General features: G+C 31.8%; 2 protein-coding genes and 1 long non-coding RNA gene across 7 annotated transcripts in view; 2 read left to right on the top strand and 1 right to left on the bottom strand.

Annotated features, from left to right (window-relative positions):
* On the top strand, positions 4,385–5,088 carry LOC104785938. The gene is made up of 3 exons (XR_767431.2): positions 4,385–4,481; positions 4,594–4,696; positions 4,780–5,088. It is a non-coding gene; the product is annotated as an uncharacterized LOC104785938 (long non-coding RNA).
* Positions 10,783–12,467, top strand: LOC104785939 (E3 ubiquitin-protein ligase PUB23-like). Its single transcript, XM_010511231.2, has one exon. The coding sequence runs from the start codon at positions 10,951–10,953 to the stop codon at positions 12,199–12,201; it is 1,251 nt and encodes a 416-aa protein (XP_010509533.1). The 5' UTR covers positions 10,783–10,950; the 3' UTR covers positions 12,202–12,467.
* LOC104785940 (DExH-box ATP-dependent RNA helicase DExH1-like) overlaps positions 14,128–19,157 on the bottom strand; it is a 7,279-nt gene continuing 2,249 nt past the window's right edge. For 2 of the 5 annotated variants that reach the window (XM_010511233.2, XM_019245747.1), the window contains 10 exons: positions 18,710–18,868; positions 18,252–18,344; positions 17,914–18,128; positions 17,674–17,833; positions 17,283–17,556; positions 17,001–17,193; positions 16,716–16,899; positions 16,249–16,617; positions 16,035–16,159; positions 14,396–14,453 (listed from right to left, as the gene is read on the bottom strand). In XM_010511233.2, coding sequence (XP_010509535.1) covers positions 14,411–14,453; positions 16,035–16,159; positions 16,249–16,617; positions 16,716–16,899; positions 17,001–17,193; positions 17,283–17,556; positions 17,674–17,833; positions 17,914–18,128; positions 18,252–18,344; positions 18,710–18,868 — 1,815 coding nt within the window. In that variant the 3' untranslated portion in view covers positions 14,396–14,410. Of the gene's footprint in view, positions 14,183–14,395; positions 14,454–15,820; positions 16,160–16,248; positions 16,618–16,715; positions 16,900–17,000; positions 17,194–17,282; positions 17,557–17,673; positions 17,834–17,913; positions 18,129–18,251; positions 18,345–18,709; positions 18,869–19,157 lie in introns of those variants that run through there. The other 3 variants (XM_010511234.2, XM_010511235.2, XM_010511236.2) reach the window with 3 other exon arrangements.

Here is a 19,157-nt window from a genome sequence, read left to right on the forward strand (position 1 = left end):
ATATATATATATATATATATATATATATATCTAAGAAAATCTAGTGAAATATGATTCTATTGTTGTTTGTATATTCTTGAATTTGCATTTTTATCGGAACTCATCTCTAATGTTTTTCATTGTAGCCTTTTCAAATTGCATCCAAAAATTGTGGAGAGTCTTAAATGCAATAATTAATTTTTTACATGTAATTGGTTCTAAAATTACCGTAATATCTTCTTTGACTTAATCATTACCATAAATGATACTAGTAGCAATTTCTTCTAAACTCTAAATTTCTAACATTTATCATTTTTACCGAAATTCTAAACTTAGCAATTACGATAACCAAGATTATAAATTAATAAATTCTTTAAAAATATGAATGATAACAAAAGTATATTATTGTAATATAAAATTTTCAAAATTATAAAAATTAAAAATCTCTTTATAAATTAATAAAATATTAATTTATTGATAAATTAATAATTATTAATTTATCGATAGATTAAAACCTCTATAAATTAATAAATTTTCATGGTCCCGACCTTATTAATTTATAGAGGTTTTACTGTAATTAGTATTCTCCATAAATAAAGAATTTCAGTAATTTAACACATACAAACCGGTGGAGAACTAAAGTCATACAAAAGTGAAACTGCTGAGAGATAAACTTACATTAGCAAAGTCTTTTCATATGGAGACTGAAGCTATAGCCTATATGGGTGACAATGAGTGAGGTGAGACAATGAGAAGTGAGGTTATCTGTGTGCTTGTAATATTTTGCCTTTATAGCTTTGGGTAATGATTGATTTCGGATAAGTTGGAAAGAAATAATTACAAAAAGTATGCTAATAATAAGGCTATTTTTGCCCAGCAAAATTCAAAAGGGTCCAAACACCTCTTATATTGGGCCCAAAGATCTCTTAACACATTAAAAAAAATTAATGAAATTAAGCGAAAACATGAAATGTATTGCGAGTCTTGTTCTATCTATCCTACCAAATTAATCATGTCTAGCAGTGCCGGCCAGGGTCTGTCCATAAAGCAGCCAAAGCATGTGCTTTAGGCCACATCTTATATTCAAAAAGTTTGGGTTAGTTTTCAAAGAATTTCTCTTAGCAGGATGGTTATGTACCCTGTGAAAGTAATCTCAAAACAAGAAGATTTGTGCTCTTAAAGAGCTTATTAAGCTAGATATATAAGATAGCTCATTAGGAGCTTTATTGTGCAAAGAAACTAAAGAAAGAGAAAGAGAGATTAAGTTGTCACCAAGAGCAAACACAAATTAGATCTGATATTTCATAAGATTGAAGAGGGGAACAACTCTCAAAGTTACATTTCTTAGAGCCATTACACACATATATATATGGAACCTATCTCACTTGGAAATCCTAGTTACATGGGCTACAAGACTAGTAATGGATCATACTATTGGGCCTTGAGGTTTCCTCTAATACCCTGTATCCAAGTTCAAGGGTTCAAACACCCAAATAGTCATTATTATTTTTTAACTTTTTATATTATACAATATTATTTATAGTTCATAAATTTAGAAAACACTACATATAAATATTGCTTTAGGCCTCTATTTTCTTAGGACCGGCCCTGATGTCCAGTCATACAAATACAGAGAATATCTCTACCGAAACCGACACACTAAGTGAAAAACTCAATGTTTAGTAGCCTATTGAGTCAGCACAACCATTTGTAGTCCGAAACTTGTACTCAACATATTAAAATTTGACAGGCCAAGAACCCTACCAAAGTTCCGATTTGATTAGGCACGCACACATTCCTCATTTCCAGCTCCCTCCAACAACACTACTTTCATTTAGGCCCAACTCAATAGCTTTTTTTTTTTCAACATCAATAACTTCTTTTGATTGTTATAATTCAAATAAATTGGATATTTATATATTTATCATAAGAAAATATGCTCATATAATAAACAAAAAGGTTAGGTAAGAATTTTATCAAGTGCGTCCACGAGATAAATGTTCAGAAGTTGGTCCAATTCAGTAACTTCCACACAGTATATAACGACTCCCTTACTTTAATGCGATTTTGTTTCTTATACCTTTTCGGCCCTTCCTTCTTAGTTCTTACTTACAGTCAAAAAGTCTGTACACCGATCAAGCCAGCTGTAACCGGATTGGTTTGGGTTTTCCATACCTGAACCAGATTAGCTTTGGTACTTATCCGATAAACGGAACATTATATATCGGTTTTGTCTACACGATGTTGCATTCTACAATCATGTCAATTGACTAAGATACGGCATGGAATGCTTTGTGACGTTTCGTGAATATCTCTCGAAACTATTTTAAAATTGCTAGAAGAGCTTTAGATGCATTGTACCTAGCAATTAAAATTGCTGTTAGTCGTAAAGTAAAGATTACATTGTTTAAAATTTGCCAAAAGAGTGTGGTCAAAATGAATTAGTGATCTACTTTCTATAAATATAATATATCGTTATCTTCAGAAAGTTTTATACGCGCATGCCCATTCATGCATATATATAAGTGGTGGTAATATCTTTTAAAACCGTGTTACTTTCTATGCGTTGGTGACTTTAGGTTGTTGAAGCTCCACACCACTGTCTTGAACCCATCAGTATTCAGTAATACGACTCGATTAACAATGATCGATGCCCAAAAATTAATATATTTACGTCATATATATATGAAGAGGTTGTTTCTCATAATAATCAAACAATCTCCAGTTTATCATTAGACTTTGACTTCTAGATAGACACAGCAGTTGACAATTATATTATGCATGATCCACGTCGTCAAAGTAAGTATGAAAAAAATCACGAAAACAATTTAATGAAATTTCAATATTCAAAATTATTGTAGAAGATCTTCGTCTAGAAAAAAGTTGAACGTGACTATATAGTTATAACTTCGTCTGGGTGGGACAGGACCGTTTATGGCACTTAATTAGGTTTTGTCGGTAACAAAAGAAGAAATAATCAACAAAGAACAACATTTTTGAAATAAGTACGTAATATGTTAGCCATAATATAACTGCCATCGTGGAAAACGTAAGCGACGTGCAGGATGATGAAATTGAATATCGGGTCACCCACCCATTTTGCAGATCCAAAGAAGAAGAACTTTATAATATAATTATTTTATTTTGGTAATAAAGCATATCATCAATCATCATCAAAGTCAAACGCATACGCTTAACCAATAAAATTGAAGAATTAAAACCCAAAAACCGGTTTTCTCGTGCAAGGATGTCGGTCCGAATGATGTATAGTTTAATTGTCTAACAGAGATTAATTTAATCGTGTCGGCATGCTCAATTCTGCGATCAAAACAACAAGAACAATGCATTATATACCAAACTAGCTTATGCAAGTTTATGTCAAACAAAAATTAAAGACTATATATTGATTTTAAGAATAATCGGTTGACGAAGTTATTTTGTATCATTGATACGAGTAATTAAACTCTATTAAATTGTCAATAGAAACATTAAAAACTATTTGCAACGAAAAGCAAAAGACGTGGACGACTCAAAATTAAATAGAGTTCTAATCACACTGAAAATTTTACTATACGATAATAAAATAATAAATATCATCTACGACAGAACAAATAGAAAATACCAAAGTAGGTGGTTTGTGGATGATTATTAGTTAATTTGAGATTATGGAGCACAAGAAGATTTTACTCGTTGAAGTCACTTAAGTGATTTGTGAATGATTTTTGTTTAAACAGTCTTAACAATTTTTTTTCCCAAAATTTATCATTTTCATACATATCTAAAAATGAGAATCAATTTAGTAGATGTCAATATGGATAATTAAAAATTTGAAATTACGTAAATTGCAATGATGTGGTTTATAATTTCAAAGAGTATATTACATAATACATACATATTTGTAGTACTATTTCTGATTTAATTTTCTTAATGATATTTTAACACAATGTTTTATCTATATTATTATTTTCACAGCAACTTTATTAAAGAAGGCTTGGAGTTTAAAATTATTTACAAGAAATGCCATTGTATTAAATATTTTATTTAAAAAAAAATTGAAAAAAAAAATTTGCACAACCGAGATTTGCTATATTCCTTTCCCAAAATCTCTGACTTTATGCTTTTTACTTTTTTAGAAACAACTTGCCCAAACAAATTGTTTTATTTTCCAAATTAACAACAAAAAATAAATACTCCAAAAAAAAGAGTTAATTGCGGGTTTGCCAAAAAAAGAGAGTTAAATGCGTAATAATATTATATACTTCCTAAAGAAAACAGATTGGAAAGATTTTCTCCAAAATTAGTTGCTAAGTCAAATATTTTGGGCGAGAAGAAGAACGGATTGTTTAGCCTATAAATATTGTACACCTAAACTGAATTTAGTTTTACTATTAGCAAACGCCAAAAACACACTGCTTACTTAAAATCCCATAAAACACACATTTGTTCTCTTGGTTATATAATTTTTAATTGCCTATAACTGGTTGTAGTACACCAACGAAAATGTGAGAATTTTTGTTATTATAATTATAATTTTCTCTTTTTATATTTAAATCTTACAATTCTCTTCTTTTTTTGGTGCAAATAATCTTACTATTCTCTATTTTATCATTTTAGGGAATAGAAATCTATTGTGAATGGAGATTCATAGAGACTCTCTCTAACACATGCTTGCAGACAATTTCATCTCACCCAATCTAAGTCCCATATATGTTGATTGGTAAGTAATATCCCAATTTTTTCAATATTCTAGGTTAAATAGTTGTAATTTCATTATTTAATTAAGTAGATGTTTGTGTACAGATCTTATAATTGGGATCCTAGCTCCGGTATTTCATAGACCTTCGAGTGAGAACCTAGCCAAACGAGCTACAATCTCTGACTAAACTGAGATGTTAATTTAATTCTTTTCCAACTATAAAAGCGATACAGACTTGGAGAATGGAAAGAAAAGTTTACCGGATTAATTAAACACTCCAATTTGAAGAGAGACTAGAAAAACAGAGGCTGGAGGAGGAGACATATTGAGTTAGTATGCTGGTCTATATTATTATTGTAACCGCTGCTTGAGAGATTTTTAATTATTGTCATGTTTCTAAAAAAACTATATTAATTTACTGTCCAATACCAGCATACTACATAACTTAATCTTTACGTATAAATCAAATGTTGATTATTTTGTTTAAACGGTTACAATAATAATAAATATATCTATATTAACATTTTTTAGTATATTTGTTCCTCTTCTCTTTAAATTATACTTATTTACAAAATTAATCTCTAAATAATTGAACAAAAAAAAATTAGACTCTTAAAAATCTCTAACAATTTAATTTATAATTTCCTAAAACAATGTTTTACTTATATAGAAAATATCTTTTTTTTTTCCTTTAAAAACCCTAAGATTTAATAATAACTATACTGTTTGATATGAAACAATTAAATGTTTTTAATGATTACTAATATGCTGATAAACTAATGTGAGAATAATTTTTTCAAGGGTTAAATATAATAACTAGAATATATATAATAAGACAATACTTGGTGAACAACAACATTTATTTTTAATTTTTTTTTGAGTTTGAAATGTGATAAAAATAAAATGTTTTAATTTGATATCGATCTGCCGGTTCAACTACTGGTTCGCGGATTTTCAGCGAGTTTTTCCGGATTTTTATCTTTCTGGATTTTTGAGATAATCCGGACCGGAATGTCTACCGGATTGGGGTCCGAGCGACCGGTACGGTCCGAGTTTAAAAACATTGAATTTAAACCGCGGTATAGGGCACGATAAATTTTACATATATAATTCTTTCACAGGTTAAATGTAAAAACACTGAAAACTTATGGATGAAATTTAAAAACACAAAAATTCTAAAAACTAATAATGTAAGAAAAAAAAATTTCACGGGTTAAATCTAAAAACATGTAACAATAAGAAATTCAATATGGTAAAATGTAATATTATCATAAAGAAAACTAAATAATTTTCTTGTCGTGTCCACATACATCTGGTCAAATTTTAGAATTAACAATCAAAATATAATTATACAATCTTAAATATTAAAAAAAAAAAATTTAACAAACAAATACAATTTAAAATTTAGTTTTTTTTGTTATAAAAATATTGTCCCGCGGTGTACCGCGGGTTAAAATCTAGTTAAATATGTTAATTTGGCATTATCTTGTATGAATATATGGTCAATGGCACACTAACTAATACTAACTAGATTATAACCTGCGGTATACCGCAGAAAATTTTTTTATTTATTTTTTTGTTAATACACTATTTTAATATTAATCTTGCTTTTGATTTTTTTTTTCAACTTACTAATGTAATCTTTTGTTAATTGTATTGATTTAATATATTATCTGTGGTATACCGTACAATAATTTTTGTTTAATACAATCTTAATTAAATCATGATTCGACAAATTTTATATTGGTGTTGTTAAAATAGTAAAATAAGAATTTAATACGTATTGAAGTATAATATTAATACAGTAATATTTTATTTTTTTAGTATTATCAATTCAATACTGTCATGTCATATAACCCGTCATGTAATATACCTTGTTTGTGTTATTTTGAAAATTAATATGTTTACATATTCATAATTTTAATTTTTATTAAGTTTAGATATATTATTTATAAATTATAAACTTCTTAAAATTTTATAATTTACTATATACAATAAATTTACTATATATGTCTGTTGAACATACACTTTTTTATTAATTAAAAATATATATTCATTAAAAAAAGAATCAAATCACAATATATGTAGAAAAAGATACATTTTTATTAACTTTATTATATGATGATTCACTACATTTAAAATTTAAAATCAAAAAGAGATGATAGATAATTTTTTTTAATCTGGAATAAATTTCTAAAAATTATATTAATTGTAGATATTACATATATGAATATTAAAAATATTTTAATTTTGTTTGGTTATAAGTATAGTAGAGAGAGTTAAGTAAACTTGTTTGGATATGAATATAAGCATTTAATAGCAAAAGATGCTGCAAAATACTAGTATAAATATAAATACATAGAATAAATTATATATTTATACTTTATATGACAAAAATTATGAATTTATTGCATAGAATATATATATATATATATATAGATAAATAACATGCTATGGGAAAATCACACGCTCCACCATATCAAAGGTTAAACTTATATATTTGATAAATTATACATCTGCAGTAAATCTTAATTTGGTATGTATACTATCTATACTAGTATTTTTGCAGCACTTTTTGCTCAAAAATATGTTTATAGAAATATTACCATAATGCCATTTAATACTTATATTCATATCCAAACAAGTTTAAAAACTCTCTCTACAATTCTTGTAACCAAACACAATTAAAATATTTTAAATATCCATATATATAATGTTTTATAATTTATATAGATATTTAAAAAAATTATTCTAGATTAAAAAAATTATTCTCCTATCATCTCTTTTTAATTTTAAAATTTAAATGTAGTAAATCATCATATAATACATAAAGTTAATAAAAATGTGTATTTTTCATTCATATATTGTGATTTGAACTTTTTAAAACAAACATGTATTACTTAATTAATATAAAAAGTGTATGTTCAACATACATATATAGTAAATTTTCCGTATATAGTAAATTATAAATTTTAAGAAGTTTATAATTTATAACTGATATATCTTAACTTAATAAAAAGTTTTAAATTATGAATATTTAGTCATATTAAATTTTGAAAATAACACAAACGAGTTGTATTACATGAAAGGTTATATGACAATTAAGGTTTGAACTGATAATACTAAAAAATAAATTATCATTAATCTGATATTTTAATAAGGGTTCAATCTTCATTTTACTATTTTAACAACACCAATATAAAATCTGTCGGATCAAACTGATTTAGTTAAGATTGTATTAAACAAATTTTTTTGTGCAGTATAACACAGATTATATACTAAATCACTATAATTAACAAAAGTATATATTACCAATTAGTATTAAAATAGTACATTAACAAAAAATAAATAAAAAAAACTTATCCCACGGTGTACCACGGATCATAATCTAATATTATATTATATTTAGTATTGTGATCCCGATAAATATAACTTAATAATAATATTTCGGATAGTTAAATAAATAAATATTACTGTTAAGTTATTTTTATTTATATAATTTGTTTCCAAAAAATTATCATCCCACCTAAATACTCCAAAAAAAATTTGTTCAAATTACGTCTACTCGTTTTTTCTCGTAAACAAATGTCACCTCACGATTCGAAAATCAATAGTCCAAATTACTATTCGCTCTCACGTAAAAACAAATGTAACTATTACATGAAACAATGTATTTGATAGTGATGAGGCGGCGACGATAGAATCATGGCAACAATAGATTATAGATGATAGTGATACGGCGGCAACTACAAAGATTCATCATATAAAGGGAATATAATTTAATAGGAAATGTATGCTAATGTGTATGCATATATATTAGTTAAGAAAATATTCTCTTCGAAGTGCTATTAAGTTTAATTAAAAAAAGAAAATGAAAGAGGTAGTTTTCAAAAACCCAAAGATTTTGAAACAAAGTAAAGAAAAGAAAATTAAGGAAGACTGTGGATCTTTAATATTCATTACGACTGTAAATAATGATTCTCGAACGAGAAGCCATGAGTTACCGAACAACTATATTTTGAAACCACGGGCTCGAACGTCTTTTTGATAATTTGATTCGATGGCCGTTAATAAAGAAAACCTTTTAAGTTTTGTGCTCGAGAGCCTTGGAGGTTGGGTTAGTGTCAAGATGTGGTAAACGATTTGCTTGGACGTAGACACTTGTAATCTGGTATCTATAATAATGGAAATTACGGAATGGTTCTGAACTATATGTTCAAGGGTCTTGGTGACCGCCTGACCGGGAGATATTATGGAAGATACTCGAGGGTGTACTCTTTACATATTTGATATTAAAAACAAAAGAAAAATACACAGTTCCATTATTTTGTAAATAATCAACAAAAATTACACTCCATCAAGATTCTCCCTCCATATCTGAGTACAAAATCGAATTAATCACCTGAAAGCATGAGATGAGTGTAAAATTATAACCACCTACAATATTTTAGTAATAATTTTATCTATTCTTAAATTATTTATTTCATTTATTTTTCTTTTTTTCTAAAATTACAATACACAATTTAATTATATATTATTTCAGATTATTCCATATGACTACTATATAGATCATCTACAAAGGAGGTATATTTGATTTTTTTTATCGACTATATATAGCTATTTGTTTATTTAACATTCTAGAGGCTAAAAATAAAAAAAGGTATTAACATTAATTACTAAACATTTATTCACCAAATTCTTTCAAAGATTTTACATACTCATCTGAATCAAACGTGCTCGAAGCTCTAAAGAGTTTACGTTGTTGGTGTTGGAGATTACATCGGAAATATCACTGGTGTTGGAAATTAACGACAGCTACATCAGAAATGTGGAATTGTGAAAGCTTTCAAAATTTTCGTCCAGTCAGAGCGCCGTCTGAGTCCATTGAGTTTCCCCTAATTCCACCCCACGACTTCCCCTCTTCTCCGCCTAACTACGCTGCACTCATAGCAACTGTTATTACTGGAGTGTTTGGTATCATGAAACATAAGAAGGAAGATGAGCTGATGTACGAATCATACAGTATGAGTATATATTGCCTGTTTGTCTATAAATGTGACATAATGTGATTCGATTGTATGTTGATTGAAATGTTTGTTAATTTGTGTGTTAGCATGTGGACGAAAAATAATTCTTATTACTAGATATGTTGTTATTCATCATGTCGTGTTTAGTATGTGATGTGCGAGACGACGGAAAATATATAAACATATTTGATTGTTTGGCTTTTTAGACAGGGGAGAATTCAGTTTAAACAAAGGGACACTAAAAATCAATTTAACCCTAATATCCTATCGTACATTAATATGTGACAATATTATGTGGCAAATCATATGATTATTATGGTCGGAACACTGATTTTTCAATAACTATGGATGATAAACCAATTCCACCATTTTTCAATTCACGATAATATACAATTCACTTTGATATCGGTATATCCTAAAAAGCCAAAAAGATCCTTTAGTACAAAGTTAGCAAATATTGACTAATATATAATCTCAAACAAAAAAAACAAGGTCGTACTAAAAATTTGTATACAGTTACTGTTTTTTTTTTTTTTTTTACGACACATCAAAAAGGAAATCAAAAGTCAAAATGGGTGGCAAAAATGTGTAAAAAAAGAGAGAAGAAGAATCAATCAATTATGGCATGTGAGCTAATAAAAAAAATAGGAATAGACAGACACAAAGAAGACACTCTTGTCTTCACCACCGCCACGACCTGACCCAATGGCTCTCTCTCTCTCTCTTTATATATTTATCACTAATTTTCTTATCCGTTTGTTACGATCTCTAATTGAAAAGTCAAACCTTTTCATACGTCTCACGTGTTCTTTTTTCTTCACCCAACTCATCAGTCATTCATCATCAGAGAAAAATTAAAGGTCAAATCTATGTTCCTCGTTCGTTCCATCTTTAAGAAAATAATACTAAATAATCTTTTTAAAGCAGGGCAGGTTATTTTTCTTTTTTTAGTTAAATAGGGACAGCTTTACAAAGAGTGTCTAATATAGTATTTGTATATTCCGTGTTTTGACTTTTTAAAAAATTGTGAATTAAATTTTTGATATCTCCTTTATATATAAACCCAACCTCCTTTCTCTCTTCTTCCTAACTTAATATTCAAACCAATTCACATCTTCCCAAGCTCAACTACTACAACTTGTAGCAAGAGAAAAAATATATAAATTTTGGTTTTGTTCCTCAGCTTCTTTGGTCAATATATTCATCTAGTTTCTCATCAAAAAATCTCACAGCATCTTCATACATCATATGTCCGGAGGATCAATGGATGAAGAAATCGAGATTCCTCCATTCTTCCTTTGTCCCATCTCTCTAGAGATTATGAAAGATCCGGTGATAGTCTCTACCGGAATAACCTACGACAGAGACAGCATCGAGAAGTGGCTCTTTTCTGGCAAGAAGAACTCGTGTCCGGTCACCAAACAAGATATCACCGACGCCGATCTCACCCCGAACCACACTCTCCGCCGTCTCATCCAATCTTGGTGCACCCTAAATGCCTCCTACGGCGTCGAGAGGATCCCTACCCCGAGACCACCGATCTGTAAAGCTGAGATCGAAAAGCTCATTAGAGATTCAGCCTCTTCGCATCAAAATCAGGTCAAGTGTCTCAAACGACTTCGTCAAATTATGTCGGAGAATGCGACCAACAAGCGGTGTTTGGAGGCCGCCGGAGTACCAGAGTTCTTGGCCAACATCGTAAGCAACGAATCAGAAAATGAGTTTCAATCTTTAGGGAGTTTGACCGACGAAAGCCTCAACTTACTCTACCACCTCGAGACCTCAGAGACAGTCCTCAAGAATCTTTTAAACAACAAGAAAGGTAACGATATCGTAAAGTCGTTGACGAAGATCATGCAGCGCGGGATCTACGAATCAAGAGCCTATGCAACGTTGCTTCTCAAGAACATTCTTGAAGTAGCGGATCCAATGCAGATCATGACTCTGAAGCCAGAGGTTTTCACTGAGGTAGTCGAGATCTTGGACGACCGGATCTCACGCAAAGCGACAAAAGCCGCGATGCATATATTGGTGAACATATGTCCATGGGGAAGGAACAGACACAAGGCTGTGGAAGCTGGAGTGATTTCTGTGATAATCGAGCTTCTCATGGACGAGAGCTTCTCATCAGATAGGAGAGGTCCAGAGATGGCGATGGTGGTTCTTGATCTGTTGTGTCAGTGTGCGGAGGGACGAGCCGAGTTCTTGAAACACGGAGCAGCCATAGCGGTGGTTTGCAAGAAGATACTTAGGGTTTCGCAGACGGCAAGCGATAGAGCGGTTAGGGTTTTGTTATCAGTGGGAAAGTTCTGCGCGACGCCTGCTTTGCTGAACGAGATGTTACAGTTGGGGGTTGTAGCGAAGCTTTGTCTTGTGCTTCAAGTAAGCTGTGGGGGCAAGACTAAAGAGAAGGCGAAGGAGCTTCTTAAGTTACACGCTAGGGTTTGGAAGGACTCGCCTTGTCTCCCAAAGAACATGGTTCTTGCATATCCCTGCTGATGGATAACCAAGAAAACAACGTACAGACGACATAAAAACGAGTCCAATTCTCAATAAGTACAATCACTTATATGAGAGTTATTCATCGGTGCTGTTGAAAAGACTAGTGGAATATTCATATTATTATTAATCCAATTTTCATTAGGTTTCTTTTTCATACTTTTGATGTTCACAATGTAGATAATAGAGGAAAATGTTCATCAAATATTCTTTCTATATATGGAAACTGCAAAAAATATTAATGAAAATCACAGGTTACGTAGCTATTCTCATTTCCCACTGATTCATTATTGTGAAAACGTTTTTTCTTCTTTCTTAATTTATGTATCCTTTAATTTCCATAATAAATCAGATTCCAGATAAAATTCCAGATAAAAGGGAGCATGCCATTTAATTTTCATCAGCTTTTTTTTTACGAGTAAATGATTAATATGTACTATCAGTTTTTGTCTATAATAATTTTATTTCTTTTGGTTTTACACAAAAATAATTTTCTTAAGAGTGGGAAAATGCATATATATATATATATATATATATATCAGTTTTGTAACATCCAAATTCAGATCAACAAGTTACAATTTCTTAACTAATCCAATGCACGGACCTCGTTTTTTTATTGCGAGAATCTTTGTATTTAACAATCGGGGCACATGGTGTTGGACTGTTGGTACTTGGTACATGTTATAAGAACAACTTTTATACGATGGTTTACCAAAAACAAAACATAAGAAAGAAAATCTTTTTGTTTTCTTTCAGATCGCATCTGGTTGAAACTTCGTTCTTCCAATATATATTAAAATTATTAATACATTTCTTAAATTAAATAAATATAGAGATCGGGTTGTTACACATTTGCGTCGCATCTAATGACTCAAATCCTCATTGACCAGCGAAATTAGAATACAAGTCGACGCAGTCGAGAGTGAAGACAAAGATTCTAAAAAAAAATGCGCAACCTAATAGGAAATATTAACAAAGAAGTTGACACAGAAGAAAAATGAGGAGCAATTCAGTATAGAACCACATCACCCACCATATCTCACACAAAATATAGTAAAACAATTAAAATAAGTAAAAGCATGACGACCATATACTGTTTTTAATTGGTGTATGTAATTTTGTTCTTTAAAGAAATAGTGATGATCAGTTTTTACTTTAGAAAATTCGAGAACTGGTCATATATTGCGAGCAGCTCTAAAAAATCTTAGTTGAGTTTAAAAGTGCAAAACGAGGGTCCAGACTGGACCACAACTGATAGCTGTTGATGAACAGTTCACAGACAGTTTCAGAATTCATAAATAAATAAAACGTAAAAGTCTTCGACCTGATAAATAAAACAGTTGTCTCACCCATTAATATTACCTTCCTATTGTTTTTTATTTTATTTTATGATTACTACCATATTTTGCAGTACTATTAAGAAACATCTAATTTTATTCTATTATAATATGATGATTCATAGATCGATCAATATTATTTGCTTTGTAAAGGAAGCTACACGCGATCGCGATAAACGATTCTCTGATAACTTTATGAGGAGCAATTCTTCCGACTATATATATATATATATTAACAATAAACAATTTTAGTATACATCACATTTTCAATAGACTAATTTATAATAATACATGAGATCACAACAAACGACTATACTTAAGGTATCTTGGAACTTCACATCTATACTCTATAAAAAAATGGATTCTTTGAATCGAATAAGTAGTGTATATATATTAACATTAAATAAATCTTTGATCAACCATTATATGATACTAACTTTTTTATTGGTTGGAATTGCTTGACTAATACCTTTAGCTCTAAATTTCAATGGATTATATTAATGCTCTAGTCTCTAGATGTGGAAGTTTTGGAAATATTCATATACTATATCGTTATTCCTTTCCGTGGGACTTGGAGTAGTAACTGCGACCACCAAATTCATTGCTATATTAACGTCTGTTCCCGTGAACCATAATTTTCGTATCTGCAAAATACATTCTGGTAGATAAGAAGAAGCCACATTTCCACAAATTTATATACATAGCCATGCTTTTATGTTTTGATCTATATTACACACGCGCCGGTATGTATTTGTACGCATGCATTTATAATGCAAACATATATCATAAAGATGTGGACCGGACGTGAAGGACCAAACAATTTTGACGCCGCAATAGAAGACTCGTTTTCATATTCCATCGTTGGTTGTATATCATACTATTATTTCCCGAGAGCGATCGAGAGAGTTGATTTCACTGCAACGTAGGGTTTTAAACTTAAAAATTGAATGAATGACATGTGATTCTAAAATAAATTAATATTATACAAGGATGTAATATAGACACGTAAAGTCCCATTCTACGACATATGTTTTAAAACCATTGACCTGCTCACTGCCTCACACTATTCTTCTCTCTTTGTATTCAAAAACTCAACCTATGGTTTTGAGAGTGTTTGACAAATTACTCAAATTATCGTGTACGTAAATTATAAACCAATCAATACTTCGCAGATAAAACTCAAGGCATGTCTGTGTCTAACATAAATTTCTGACCAGATATAAAAGTTTCAAGCAAGTTTAAAGTGAATTCGATTCTTGCGAAAACGAAACGAAATAACCTAGATAAAATAAAAGGATAAGACAAGAATGAGATTGGGCCTACGAAAATGAGTGGATCCAGTCCAAATAACAAAGAGATAAAGAAGAAAGTCAGAGTAGAACCAATGTTCTAGAGTTAGACTATGACACACATTAGTTGGACACAGTGTTCAAAAAAGCGATAGGCGGTATCTGGGCGGTGATCCAGCGCCTAGCGTCTAGAATGCCTAATCGGGGCCTAGACGGTTTTTAGGCGATTTAGGCGTTTACAACCTAAAACATTATATATATAAAATTATGTATAAATATATGTTAAAAAAATAAAAATAAAAATAAATTATATACAAAATTAAGAAAAATACATTTATTTAAGTTATATTAACAACATATAAACATTTATAATTACGTTTATAGATATAAAACTTAATAATTTAAATATATATAGTTAAAAATTAAAAATAAATATTAAAATTAAATTAATGTAATTTTAAACGGTTTAGGCGGTTATGTAGACGCCTGCTGAGCCTAGACGGCGCCTAGACTGCTTTCTTGAAAACTGGTTGGACATATGATTTAGAAATCCGAACGAATGGATCATAGTAAGCGCCATGAAAATGATATTCAATTTCATACTCATTACAGTTTGGATTTATTTTAATTCGAAGGTCTTTCTTATTGTAGTTTAAAAATTTAATTTCTCGGATCAAGTCTCAAATGTAAACCAGAGTTCAATCAACTCTCAAATGTGCCAATAACTTCTAGTTTTCAGCGACTCCCTAAAATCAATTCATGGCCAAAGGTCTGGTAGAAGACAATAAGGATCAGATGACATGAGTATTACTGCTTACTTCTCATTCATATGACATTTGAAACTATAAGCTAATAACGCTCAAGTCGAAACTCGACCTCTACCAGCTATTGCATGAGACGAGACACATTGCTAGGAAGCAATAACATGTTTATTTTCTTTTCAACATAAAACATTTTTACCACAAATAAAGATAGCAAAAATGGGAAATGAGATGACACTACAAAGGCACAACTATTCATTGTCAAAGAAAAATAAGGCACAACTATATTAAGTGTAAATCCTCACTAATCAACAGCTCTAAACTACAACTTGTATAATCTTTTAAAAATTTAAGCTGAGTCCCAACTATTGACCTTGTTTTCCAATAATCAAAGTTTTTATTCCCTCCTACAATAAGGTAAGACTCATAAGTATTTTGCTTAATACCTTATGTTTCGGCTGCGTAACAACTCCACCACAGCTGAAACCACTCCTTTTCCCTCCACAGTTATGTCCAAACTCGGATCCTCTATCTTCTTATTCAGCAGCTTGTCCACCTCTCCCCGCAATCTCTGCACAATCATGTAATCCTCTATTCCTCTTCACATTACAGAAACACATGAAGAACAAAAGAGATTTGACAGAGATAATCCAGCTTTACCTGTATCAGTTCCAAGACGTTCTTCGAGGCAGAGAAATGGAGATACCCTCCCAACATCTCTATACCTTCCCCGGTTTTGCTTGGGATAAGATTGCCACCGAACATAAGGAGTGCATAATCTGATATGTTTGTCGAGTCTCGGATATATACACTTGTCGTCTTCACCTTTTCGCTGTAGACCAAATACGGCAGCGAGAAGAGATTTACTCTTGCGTTGACAGATCCAGGGTGGATATCAACTTTACCCAACTCTTTAGTGTAGAATGCAGTGCGCTTCCCTCTTCTTTTGCATTGCACAACATTTGGGTACAGCCCCGCACACAAAACCGCGCTTACCATCTCCATGTCTTGGCTGTATTGGTTGTATGCCTGGAAAGCACCATGTGCATGTGAAAAGTCAGTAATTTTAGATTCTATCAGCGTTCCACAATATAATTGCATTATTAAGACTGGTTCTTGACGCTTACACTTGGCCTTGATTTGTCTACGAAACCTATATCTGATAAAAGATCAAGAAACTGGTTTCTCATATCCTCCATCATCCTTAGAGTTACAGGGGAAAGAAAGTTTTGCCAACAAAAATCTTTTTCGTTTCCACCACGCTTTGCATCCCGATATCCCTCATATGCCTTAAGCAGAGCAATGTGATCACTGCACAAGACAGAAATGCCAATCTTTTGTGTAAGAAGCAGAACACAGGGACCTGATTGACTAACTGGGTAAAAATTAAGTAATTTGTCTCTAGGTCATACCTGCAGGAATCACCAGCAAAATATCTTTTAGCATCATCAGCTTCTTCTTTCCTATTTAATGGTAAGACAAAGGGGCTACGATATGCCAGCGCAGCGGCAATTGTCAAAGCAGGATTGACGCACTGGAAGATAGCTCCAATCAGAAGCATCTTTCCTATATTTGGGTCTACGGGTAGAGTGCAAAGATGCCGACCTGTAACATAAATAGTTTTGAGTATAACATATATTAACAACTATTACATAAAAGTGCACAGTCATCAAGACCAATGAATTGCTGCTCACCAAGGGGTGTAAGATCTTCAATGTCGTCTAAAGCCCCAATTGTTTTGAGAAGTTCAATAGCATTCTCAACAGCAAGTGCATCTGGTGGCTGCAATGCCTTGGCCAAGAATGATCCTATGGATCCAACCTGCAAACTTTTGATATGCAGGCATAACTCTTGCAGTGGAGTCCGTATGATTTCTGGTAACTGATACTGTGGGAAAGAATCATAGATGACTTTTGGATACAACCTGTAGCAAACTCCAGCTTGGACACGTCCAGCACGACCTCGTCTCTGCATTTGTACCAAAGCCCCAGAGAAAAGCGCAGGTTTTAATATCTTACAAGCATATCTATGGATTGGGCGCAGTACTTATATCAATAATAGACGATCTAATGGTTAACTGAATACCTGGTGTGCTGAAGCCTTTGAAATCCATGATGGCAAGAGACATGCCACCTTGTTCAAAGCATCATAGCTAGTTTCCTTTGCTTTACCGCAATCCACAACATATACAACATCATCAATTGTAATACTACTCTCGGCAATGTTTGTAGCCAAAACTATTTTCCTGCAAAAGAAGATCATACGCTCAAAAAGTTGTTACAAAGCATACAGATAAAAGGAGGATCAATAGCTCATGTGGCTAACCGCTTATTAGGAGGTGGACGGTCAAAAATTTCACGTTGATTAACCGTCGGCATTGAACCATGCAGAGGAAGAATTAAGAACTTGCTAGAATCTCCAAGCAGTCTGTTCCCGTTGATTTTCTCAAGCAGTTTCGAAATCTCATCCCAGCCAGTGAGGAAGACAAGAATCGCCCCATCACCTTCATGACGGCAAATATGTTCAAGTGTAGCCTCCACCTACAACATAATTGCCACGTCAGTTCATAACGAGAATCTCCAACAAAATATGATGAATTTCCTGCTGATTTCTTAGCTAAATCAGCAGGAAGTTACCAAGAGGATATAGAGCAAAACTCATACCAGATCCACATCAATCTGTGCACCAGACCATGCTTCGAGAGAAAGTCTTGTGGCTGAACTATAACTTTTATAGTGAACATTGATATCAATCTCCTAAAAAAAAAAAAATACCACTTGGTAAGGCATTCAAAGTAAAACATATTCATGTATGCTTCAGCATTTGAAGATGTAAAAAGTGTGAAAGTTCAAGATTGCTGCGGTTCTTTTAACTACTATAGAGCCACTTTTATTCACTGAACCTACAAACATAAACTACCACGTGGATTTAGCATTTTGGTCTTGAGGTTTAATCTATTCACGTACATGGAGACCAAATGACTACATTTGCGTGATGTCAAAAGAAAAACAATTCTTTAAGGCTAGTTTAATCAGACTAATGAACAGAATGCAATGAGTCTATATTCTCAAATGAAACCCTATGCTTTTAGCTCAGATAACATTGGGAAGCATAGTAATACCTCAAACAGAGTAGTCAGGTCATCCTTCTTGGATTCTGAGTCTCTTCTCCTACCTCTCGAATTGCCTTGATAATTCCCTGAATCAGACGACTTAATACTATAGCGACTTTTCTCCAGTACATCTTCTAGGAATAACTCTGCCACAGGGAATGTGAACCCCTGGAAATAAGTTAGAAAGAGATTAGTCCCACATATCAGATCATAAACAAGAAACGGATATATGACTAGTCATACCGGGATATGCATCGTTGGAGCGTTCCCGAAATATGTTGAGAACATGTCAGCGTTTATCGTAGCACTCATCAGAATAAGACGCAAATCTGGGCGTCGAGGAAGGAGATCACGTAGTATGATTAGTAGGAAATCCTCATTCATGCCTCTCTCGTGAATCTCATCCACAAGCAAATGGCTTACATTAGTTAGATTAGGATCCTCAATCTGCATTTCA

This window comes from Camelina sativa, chromosome 5, assembly GCF_000633955.1.
Source record: "Camelina sativa cultivar DH55 chromosome 5, Cs, whole genome shotgun sequence".
Classification (NCBI taxonomy): Eukaryota; Viridiplantae; Streptophyta; class Magnoliopsida; order Brassicales; family Brassicaceae; genus Camelina; species Camelina sativa.